Genomic DNA, 12,224 nt, shown 5'->3' on the forward strand with positions numbered 1-12,224 from the left:
TCTCTCCAACAAACATCATACCAACACATGATGCACACTGTAATGTGCTTCATAAAATAACGAAAAAACACAGTGTGATACACTTGAACACTTCGTAAAACAATAAAAAATTATTGTGACACACTTCGTATAACGACAAAAATGCACTATGATACAATTATGATACCATATCTGGTTGATGAATACAGTTGTGATACCACTATATTACCACTGCGATACCCAATAATTTTTAACAGTAAAAAATTATATATTTATTTTCTCAATTGTAACTTCATAGAAAGAAACTTCCATAATTTGTTTGATTAATAAGGAAACAATATCATTCTCTTTGATTGATAACCCTTAAGAAAAATATTAATAAAATTACTAATACACCTTTTTTCTTAATTAAGGTAATACAATTAATATAATAAAATGATTGGCTCATATTGGACATCACATTTATCACAAACTAATTAGTTCTCATTTGATTAGATTCCTATATATATGGGCAGGTTTCTTTATTAACCCAATAATTGATGTTAACTTTGTGAACTAATCTTGGTCTTGGATTCTTAAAATCTATGGATTAGATCAACTGTGGCATATTTGTAATTAATTTAAAAATAAAGAATATCAAAACATATATGAACAGGGGTATTTTTGGGAGATGTCCAAACCGGTTACAAACCGATAATTAATTAATTACATGGGTTACAAATCAGTAATTACTCATTTCTTTTATAGTTTATAGAACCATCCATGTTGCATTATGAACACTTGTGAATACATATGAACATATATGTAACTTATTAACTAATCTTAGTACATGGCTTTCACATATGAACATACGGGAACACTTATGAACACTTATTTGCACCTATTAAAACTTATGAACACTAAAGTAATTTGACTTTCACATGTGAACACAATAATGTATGATCAAAGTGTTTCGCTTGTGAACACAATAATGTATGATCCAAGTTTCTTATCATATTAAAATAACAAGTCATCTATAATTTGAAAAAAAAATAAACATATTATTTTAGTATAATCATGGGATTAATGTTTTTGTAATGAATATGAAGTTAAGAGAAAAGAAAATTATCATTGTGTCTTCAATATTAATTGTATGGCGATAGAAGAATATAATCTAACAAAGGCCTGTGATTGGTCTAAATGGTTTGTATAGTTAATACTTTTTCATGGTTAACAAATGATCTTAACGCTCTCTCTCTCTCTCTCTCTCTCTCTATCTCTCTCTCTCTCTCTCTATATATATATATATATTATTGTCTTAACCTTTTTAATAGAAAAAAGACAAAAAGGGTAAAAAGACTAAAATGACCATTAACTTAACTAAGTTAATATATTTATTTTAATGGTGTTAATCAGTGGGACCATGACCATAACAAATTGAATACCACATGACCAAATCCATAATAAACATAATATAAGACCCTAGTCATATATAAAAACATCAAAACACAAGACCAAATCCGTAATTCACTCTTATAATTGTTGTTTACAAATTTTTGTAAATTAAATTACTCAAAGGAAACTTTGTTAAACATCCTTTGTAAATCGGCTTTCCTTTTCATAAATTTGGAAACGTAAAAAATTGTCGTCAACCAATCACAGGAATTGTGATGCATAAATAAAAGTTGCACGTAAAAGTAATCCAAGATGATTTGATTAGGAAAAATGCCCAACAAATATAAGTTTGGCTGGCTCAAAATATTCGATAAGTAAGATAGAACTCATCGGAATCCCAAAATTCGGCGAAACAAAGTCAGAGAGAAAGAGCTACACAAAAAGCCCAATAATTGAGAGCTACGTCAACCAATCTCATGTTCACGTAATAGCTTCTATATGACAATTACATTAACCAGATGTAATTTTGAATTTATCTTACATTTGGGTCCTCACTACCCTATCATAATTGTACCTTCGAAGGTCCCATCTATTGGCATTCCTATATCTCAGCTACATCTCGTTCCTTATAGTTTAAGTTTTGGCACCTATCATGTAACACCCCGAGTTTCCGCCCATGGTGTCATGTCATAAATCGCCACTAAATAATAATAATAATCATTCCTTAAGTGAGATCCAAAATCATTAACTAAAAAAATTCTTCGAGCAGAAGTCTTAAATAAATAAAAACTCTATGATGTCTTAAACAAAAAGCGCGTCCCATACCGGACTAAAACATAAATGTGTGTAAACTTAAACAAGTAGAATATCGGTAATCTTTCTATTACTCGTGTCCCTTACCGGTAAGTACTTGCCCCTAAGATTCATACACTAGTCATCTAATAAGCTTCTTGAATTCATGATTTTTGTGCAGATACACACATATATTTAACAACTCAATGTCAACAATGCATAAAATTTCCCTTATTTATTTATTTGAGATCTCAATATCATATGGAATGGTCGCTACACGCCAATGGTTCGGGTGGGAGCTACCTGACCCTCACCCCCAGATTTCCCATAGTTCTCCCTTGCCGACATAAATCCGACGTTTTAGTAGTGAACCACTCATTTCCCCCGTATTGCATTTAATAACATATGTGAATTTATCCCATTTATAAGCATGCATAAAAGTTAAAAAATGAAACAATTAACATGCACATTCATAACATCACATACATGCAATACATATATCATATAACATATACAAACAAATCCCATATAGCAGATCCCACAATTAATGCATAAAATAATGTGTACATAGTATGCATTCCAGTGTAAATCTAATTAAGACTCACATGATAGCTACATTTAGCTAAACCTCATCCCTGAGTAATAATTTCCTATAACACATAGTTATATTTTTATAATTAGAGTCTTGACTTTTCCTAAAAAGTAAACTTGAAAGTCAAACAGGTTAACCCTAGGTGACATGATAAACGTGTCAACCCAATCATCCCTCATTTTAAACATGTCTAATCCCACAATTGTCCAATCACGACTCCCTAATTGAGTTGTTAAATTATCTATTGTAAATTAATAATCCATCCACCCTTAAATAAATAAATAAGTTAAAGATTAAAATATTAATTAGATATAATTTAATTAATATTGAATCTCTAAACAATAAATCCCAAAAATGTGAGAACCCGATGAATCTAGTCGAGTCGCCACAACAACAACTTCTAACCCAAATTGCTCAACATACAGACCACCATAGCCTACGAAACTTATGTCAATTGAAAGGAAATTGGAAAATAAAGCCAACCATATATTATACATCAATTTTAGTTGACTAATTTACCTCCAAACGTCATTTTTATGCGGAATAACCCTATGCCGCTCCAAACTCAATATCTCTCTAGTTTCTTGATGAAATCCCAAATTTTCAAAGAGGTTTACTCCCTTATATCCTTAGGAACGATTCCTTAAAATCTTAGACGAAATATCTAATTTATAGTATGTCAAATATGGCCTAGAATCCCAAAAACATGATTTGGGAATGATTTTCCTAAATTTCAATAATTTCAAATCAATTTTCCTCTTTTGGCAGAACTAGTCCCCAGGGTCGGTCTTGGGTTTCTCATACCCTGGCGAGAAGGTAAAATAGTGCCCCCCACTATTTTAAAACTACAAATGACACATAGTATTTTTTAAAGGGTTTGGAACCTAGTCAAGCTAGACTCTCATACCCTAAGCCAATTTTTGTTATTGTTATTGAATGATAATTTATTTATTTTTGTAATGCATATCTTATTATTATATATATCTCAATGTAATATCAAGTTAAATTGAACTTTAGAAACTTGCAAATAATGATAGTTGTGCTCAAACTAATTGTATACGACCATATAAAGACATTTAATTGTCTTAAAACTTAGAAAAACTTAATACTATACGTGTATCATGTTTTTAAAATATCTAAACATCTTTGAGGAGCGAGTTTTATGTCGTTTAAACAACCATATATAGCCTTAGGCAACAAACCACATCATGGGTGACAACAAAATTGGAATTACAAGATTCAACATCGAATCAAGAAATATAATAAAAAATAATATTCGTGAATCATATTTATGACTATGGAAATCACAAAAAAATAGTTGAAATTATATAGTAATCTAAATTATTTCATACATGGTATGATTGTAGAAAATATAACAAAAGATATTTGTGATTCCGAGTTGAAATTAGCTAGTAGTCTATGTAGAGTTTGATTTATTAATTCCTTGCATGAAAAAATGTTTGGCAAAAAGAATAATAAACTTACAAATATTATCACATGATTTTCAAAACAAAAATACATAGAAAGTATTAATTTTTAAATTTGATTAATTTTATTTCAGATAAATAAATGTTTCCATGAAAATAATACAAAAGTCGGCAAAAAAGAAATGCAAGGAAGAAAAAAAGTGAATCAGCGGGAAAACTAATAAAATTAAAATAGGAGGAAAAAAATATCAAAATATATAAATAGCTTAGTGGTAAGGAAGTGTTTATGTATGCTTGAGGTTTAAAGTTTCAAGTTTTGTAGTTTCCACTTTGAAACTTTTTTATTAGTAATAATATCACTGGACTTAAATTGATGCCCCTTGAGCTTTGATGCCTTGGGTCGTCGCCTAGCTCGCCCACCCTTTGGTCCGGCCCTACTAGTCCCTCTAGTTTTCCTCTTTTGCATTCTCGTCCCAATTCAATTAAATTAAAAATATCTCATTTCCCTTTTTTATTTTTATTTTTTGTTGCAATAAAATCATATTTATTGAGTATCAACATTATAGTCCCTTTATGCCGTTTACTCTTTAAATTTCTAACATTCAATAATTATTTATAAATCATAAATTTTAGAATGTTACAACTCTCTCCCACTAAAAAGGGATTTTGTCCTCGAAATCAATCGCCATTGAATATTTAGGGGTCCATCTCCATATCTGATTCCTATATAAGTTCTGACCCTTTGTGGAATTTCCATTTCATTAAGACCAATTGGATGGTCTTGCTCCACAACCTCTTCATTTGTCCAAGACCTGAATCGGTTCTTCGAGATAAACCCGTTTTTTATTTCCATTTCTCTCAAAGCCAAAGTCGCTAATTCATCAGGCATACATTTTCTCAGATTTGACACATGGAATGTGTAATAAATCATTTGTAATTCTTTGAGCAACTTCAAACAATATGCCACCATCCTACTCTTCATATTATCTCAAATGATCCTACATATCTTGGTCTTCGTGTTTACTGAAGTGCACCACTCTTTTTCATGGTGATATTGTAGGGTCATCCCGAGCAAACCATAACCGATCTTTATATCTTATTCATTTTTGTTAACTACAATCTTCAACCTCTTGTGTAATCATAAGATCTTAAATGAGTCCTGGAGATCTATCCATGTCCATGCATGTCCTATTGCGAATGCCTCTATGGCTTTGTCTGGACATTTAAAAGATAATAGATGATGTAGACCAATTATACTATTGGTTTTCATGATTACCACTTCCTTGAAGTCTAAACATCTAACCTTCCAACAAATATCCCAATTTGAAATTGCTCCTTTTTTGGTCTTATGTCCTAGGATGGTGGGTTCCGTTCAACCTTGTTCACATCCTTTACTAAAGATTCATTTAGACCCTTGAATCTCATATCCCTACATCATATTGTTAATGATGGTGCTTTATGCATCATTACTATCCCATCCATAAATAATTTTTTCAACCTTTTGATGTAGATATTCCACTAATCTGTCGTAAGTGAGTTAACTTTGTATACTGATTACTCATTTGTCACTTGTCTTTCTTTCTCCTTTAGTAACAATACCTTTGCCATCCCATCCCACTACCAAATCGGAGTTTCTATATGTTGAAACCCGATTTTGATGGTTTCTAACATTCCATATTCCCGTGAAGGCATGTGTTAGAACTCCCTACTTAGCCCACTATTACTTTTTTAGTACTCAAACACACATAATCCTCCTTCATACCATTAATCTAAAATGTTGCTACCTCTGCTTTTATGTCAAATAACTTGACACTTCTTCTCATGCTCTTTTAGTTGGAATGATGTGTAAGCAATAACATTGCCAATTTACATAAACATATATGTACCATTATATACCACAATTGTGTTTGATGCCATCTTCAACACGATGCTCAACCCCCCTTATCATCTAAAATGCATGTTTATGGATTTAACAAATTTAAACTCCTTTTTTACTCCCTAGCCAAGCTCCCTTTAGCGTAGCTATCGAGGAATCTCAAATGAAACTTATATTAATTTTCTAAAACCTTAAGCTTCATATATGTAATATTGCCCTTGGCATTGTCAGTTTCATTATTGCCTGAGTCTTGGTTGAAACCAACTGGACCCTACTTTCATAACCCATAAAATTTTAATTTCCCAAGTTGTTCCCTACCAACTTTGGCACAATCATCACACTGATGCTCCTCTAACCCTTATCTAATGCAAGTCATATCTTTTATCTAATCTTAGGCTATAAACCTGACTTGCCACATTAGTAACATGTCGAGCACATGATCTTGCATTCACTTCATTAACGTTTCACTTAATTATTGTTGATTGGAATATTTGATTTCTCTGTTCGTTGATCAACATTCTTTTTGTCGTAAAATGCTTGGATATTTCAAGACCCTTGCTTGGATTGTCCATGTCACCTTCATCTTCTTCCTTCTATAGCCTTATAGTTGTTTTCCCTGTTATTTTTCCCACCTCTATAACATGTATAGATGATGATCAAACAATCAAGACTACACATTATTTGATGTCTAACTTCAGTCCACCTACCGTTGGTCTAGCTTGATATCTTTGTGAAATGATTCACATATTTTTGTATTTTCTTTGATCTACCCTCCAATCCCACACTCTAATTCTATGTTTTCATCCTAAACCCAAGGATAGTACTTGTATGACACATCTATCCTTCAACTGATCCCACAGTAAAGATTCTCGCCAACTTTCATTCTTACCTCTTATTTCATGAGACAACAATGTAATATGGCGATATACGTCACTTTCTATCAGGATCATTGTTGTCGTAGATCTTGAAACCACTATTCATCATCGTGGTTCGATTTACCCAACAATTGGACTTTCCTTTAACTTGAATTTATTGGAGTTTGTACTAGTGAAGGTCATTTTTCCTTTTTAGGGATCTTGGGTGGATTAACCCCCCCATCCTCATCAATACTATTCTTACGTGGTCTTGTCCCAAATTTTATGTTTGTCATATAGGAATGCATCCAACAAACATGTGCAACCCTTTTACTGACATCCCCTTGACCATGTCTCATCACATTGGTCTGTACCATAGACCAGCCGTAACTTCTACAGTTGTTAAAATTTTCATACAGACTAAACTACATTTATACCCTTGTGTTAACATCCTTCTCAGTTAAAGCCTTGACTACGACCTATCATTGCATTAAGCAACATGGCTAAATGTGCATTCCCATAGCTCCCTATAGCTATCTTGATCGATATCTAAGATTCATACAATATGGGGGTAAATGAAATTTTCATACTAAGTTTATAGATATAGAACTTAATTTAAGTATTATTAATCGTTAGTATTAATAATGATCCATTCCATTGTTAACCCATCATATCTTCTCCACCCTGATCTCATCATCACTTCCCTTTTATAAAAACATACAACATCTAATAAGTCCTTGTATAATCTGGATATTGACACCAAGGCTGACGAGTTTTTGGTCATTCCCGATACTAGTCCCTCCAATACATCTAGTACCATGTTCCCCAATCATAACACTATTTGATTGTGTCTCTATGGAACTTCCATACGTTCCATAGTCTCATGCCCCAATGGTATAAGAGTGATTACACATACATCTCTTATAATGGCCAATTAGATGGGTGACCAGGTCACCCACCCTTACCCATCACATATAGTATATGACTTTTCATCATCACATCGGTCTCTTTTCATCACAAATAAATTTCCCATGTACATTTAATCATATTGAACATCCTCACAAATGTTGTCTCTTAGAACCATAACCCTTTTAATACGCTAACTGACATTGGCCTCATGCTCTTTTCAAAATCACTTGTATATGTCCCCAAGAGCACCATTACCATCACAAATGTTTCTTGTCAACCATATAGGTGCTCCATTTTCTGAACTCAATGTTTAGCAACCCTATAACCACATACGTTTAGCACCTCCTCAACAAACGTAATCACATAAAAATTTCTTAAAATGGTAACAGAATCACTCAAATACTAAAACTCATGTAGAAATCACATAAAAAGTTCTTAAAAACTAGAAAATATCGATAACATCATTCTTCAAATCCAGAAAATTCTGAAAAATAAAAACACCCGATTTTTACTAATTATCATAAAAGTTTTCGAGAAAAAACTGTTATAAAAGAATATCCTTTATAAAATAATAGGATTTTTATATTCTCCATAATTAACGCATAACATGTACAATGACAAGCTTGCCCTTATTATAAAAAGAAAAAGAAAAAAATATTTGATTGGTTGATTTCGGTTTGTACAATTTATATGAATATGTGTGTTTTGTATTTGATCGCTCCGCTATTTATATTATTCCTTTTACCTATTTAATGGGGAAAGGAAAAAAGGATAAAAGGACTAAAATGATCTTTAACTTAACTAATTAAGTTAATGAATATATTTAACAAACAAATTGAATACCACATGACCAAATCCATAAATAAACATAATATCAAAGGACCCTAGTCATAAAAAATATCAAAACACAAGAAACAAATCCATAATTCAACCTCATAATTGTTGTTTACAAAATTTTGTAAATTAAATTTTCTAAAATGGTACTTTGTAAAATATCTTTTGTAATTCGACTTTCCTTTTCATAGAATTTGGAAACGTAAAAAAAAGGTCAAACAATGCCTAATTGTCATATATAAATAAAAGTTGCACGAAAAAGTAATTCAAGATAAGTCAATTAGGATAAATACATGACAAAAAAATTGATTGGCTCAAAATATTCGTAAGTAAGCTAGAACTCGTCGCTAATGGAATAGTTAGAGAGAAAGGATTGTACACAAAACCCATTGGAATGGGTGGACGAAGGAAAATGAAATCTAAAATAAAAATAAGTCAAAGTCAACTTCGTTTACCACTACGTTCTTTCAGGGAGGGGAGGGGAGGGGGGGGGAATCCCTAAAAGGCCTTGGTGATTCTCCAATTTTGAAATATGAAGATAGAAAACCATATTTATTCCAAACTTCACTTCCATAGTCTCGTATTCATGTTGTCTTCAATTCCCTGTATGTTCAGATTAAACATACCAATAGTCACCAGATTCATATGAGCTACTGAGGAGTAAGCAATGATCTTCTTAAGATCGATCTGTCGAAGAATGATGATGAGTAAAGATCTGCCCCGGCCATGTCTTGAGAGCTACGTCCTAAGACAACCAATCTCTTGTTTACGTAGTAACTTTTATATGACAGTCACTTGACCATATGTAAGTTTGAATTTACCTTTCATGAGGGTCCTCACTACCCTATCATAATTGTCCATGCAAAGGTCCCTCTATTGACATTCCTATATTTCAACTGAATGTCTTCCTTATAGTTTAAGTATAGGCACCTATCAGCTACCACTTGTAACACCTCAAACAAAAGAAAACACGACAAATAGCATAATATGTGAAATTGATGCCAATTTCAGCGAGTAAGCAATAATTCAATTTACATCCCACGAGTTGAAGCATATAAAAGTAAGGCCAACAACTGAGATCTATTACAAAACTAAGGAAGGTCTCGAATTAAACCACTAACTCCATTTTGCAATGAAAATCATAGCTTGCCTTTCCCTTTGGACACACTCTCCACTTGGTACTTTCTAGAAACAGGGTTTCAGTTTTACAAAGCAAGGTTAGACCAAAAGGTGTAGTGAATTTCCTCTATATTCACCTTAACATACCACACAATAACAACAGAACTAGTTGAATTAACAATTTATAAATGATGTAGACTCGAATGACTATATACACACCCGATCATCATTACATATTGGTTGCACGTCCTTCATGCACACCTGTGACATTAAATATCAGTTATATCCACTTCTGCTATACAAGATGATCACTCCACCTTCCTAACAATAGACACACTTAACACATGAGTAAATGAACTACACATATATGTAAGCATGCAACTCTAATCATATATAGTTTAAAACAAATTATAAATTAATTTAACCTTTCCATAAAAGAGCATTGAGAGAACTCACAAAATTAGTGACTTTTGGGTTATTACAATAAACACACTTGAAACATGAGTAAAGGCTTCCAAATTATTGAATTTTTTGGGTTATTACAACACTCCTCCCTAACAGAATTTCATCCTTGGAATTCTTCAGGCGAATAAGTGCGGATACCTGGTCTTCAATTCAAGCTTGGGTTCCCACGTTGCTTCTTGCCCCTTATGATATCTCCAATAAACTTTCACAAGTTCCACTTCGTTGTTACTAAACTTTCTAATGTTAAGATCCACAATCAAACTTCTTTGCAAAATTTAACTTCTAATTCACTCGAATATCTCTTGCAACAAGATTGCCATGCCCACTTCAGCTAAGCACTTTTTTATATTCGAAAAATGTGAAATGTGTTATGAATGCCTTGTAATTTCTTGGGCAAATCCAACTTTTAGAATATGTTTGAAATCAATTATGTTTTTAGTCTTTCTATATAACATTATTTGAAGAAAAAATATGTCTCATAAAAACAAGTGTCCTGTAAAAAAATATTCACAGGGCATTTTTCAAATAATATCCTATAAATAAACTAATATGACACTTATCTTCAGAAATATTCGAAAAAACTTGTTAGGAACACCCCCCCCCCCCCCTCAAAAAAAAAACTTCTTATCAACTTATTGTAATACTTGCATATAGAAACAAAATTGTTTGGTCATACAAACTTAAGTCTTGTAAAACAATATGTTAAAACATTTAGACATCTAACGTCCAATTTTGTTATGCACATACCGAAATCCTTTCACATCCGTTACGTACTTATGTTTCAAATTGTTTTTTACAAAACTAACATATATCATAAATAAACTAGTATCAAACGATCAATCATATAAATTTCAACCACTGCATTTTATCACTCGAAAGCATTATAAAAGGAAATTTTGTTATACCATTGAAACACTTTAATTGATTATACATACAACCCACATTACACCATATACAAAGATATATAGAATACCCAAGATGTTTAATAAGACTGCATTTTCTCTCTATCCTTAATCAAGTAATGGCTTGCTATACATACAGACATATATATATATATATATTATATACACACATGTATAAATTTATTGAAGGATGATAGTATTTTTCACGAGCTTAGACGATATTTTGGGGGCAACGTGGGGCAATCTGGAGGGACCGGTGGCCTCTTGTCTTTAGGGCCACAAGTGAAGTAACAAAAACACATGTATTTAGATTCACGTTGATGACAAGCTCCATGCCTTGCGCCTTCCCAATCGATACATTGTTTGTCGCACTTTTTTGTGTCAATGCACAATCCGAACCACGTCTTGCTTGGTTCTTCACATATTTTCGCAATTCTAATCGATTCTATTTATCATGTCAAACAAAAAAGTAATTCATTGATATGTTAAGTTAATGAAAAAGATAAAATATTTGTTCGTCACATGTATTAATGAATAACAAAAGTACTGATTACCATTAAAGTTGTTGTTTATGTCACGTCTGAGCTCTTCGGCTTCGAACTTATCTCGTGGAGGGATCCTACATTCAGGAGGATTAGGTTTCCCGCCTCCAGGTGGAGTTGGTTTTCCATCTTTAGGAGGAGGAGCTGGTTGCCCGCCTTTCGGTGGTGGAGGAGTCGGCTGCCCGCCTTCGGGTGGCGGAGGAGATGGTTGCCCGCCTTCGGGTGGTGGAGGAGATGGCTGCCCGCCTTCGGGTGGAGAAGGAGCCGGTTGACCACCTTCGGGAGGTGTTGGTTTCCCTCCTTCTGGTGGAGAAGGGGACGGTTGCCCACCTTCGGGTGGAGAAGGGGCTGGTTGACCGCCTTCAGGAGGTGTTGGTTTCCCTCCTTCTGGTGGAGAAGGAGCTGGTTGCCCACCTTCTGGTGGAGGTGTCGGTTGACCTCCTTCGGGAGGTGTTGGCTTCCCTCCTTCGGGTGGAGAAGGAGCCGGTTGACCGCCTTCGGGAGGTGTTGGCTTCCCTCCTTCTGGTGGAGAAGGAGCCGGTTGACCGCCTTCGGGAGG

At 33.4% G+C, this 12,224-nt stretch overlaps 1 protein-coding gene across 1 annotated transcript in view; it reads right to left on the minus strand.

Moving 5' to 3' along the window:
• Nucleotides 1-11,326: 11,326 nt before the first annotated feature.
• The window catches only part of LOC112506304 (skin secretory protein xP2-like), a 1,720-nt gene continuing 822 nt past the window's right edge, over nt 11,327-12,224 (minus strand). Inside the window, exons 2-3 of the mRNA XM_025110312.1 lie at nt 11,678-12,214; nt 11,327-11,568 (exon numbers count right to left, since the gene is read on the minus strand). Coding sequence (XP_024966080.1) covers nt 11,327-11,568; nt 11,678-12,214 — 779 coding nt within the window. The remainder of the gene's footprint in view (nt 11,569-11,677; nt 12,215-12,224) is intronic.

This window comes from Cynara cardunculus, assembly GCF_001531365.2.
Source record: "Cynara cardunculus var. scolymus isolate 2C chromosome LG 2, CcrdV1, whole genome shotgun sequence".
Lineage (NCBI taxonomy): Eukaryota > Viridiplantae > Streptophyta > Magnoliopsida > Asterales > Asteraceae > Cynara > Cynara cardunculus.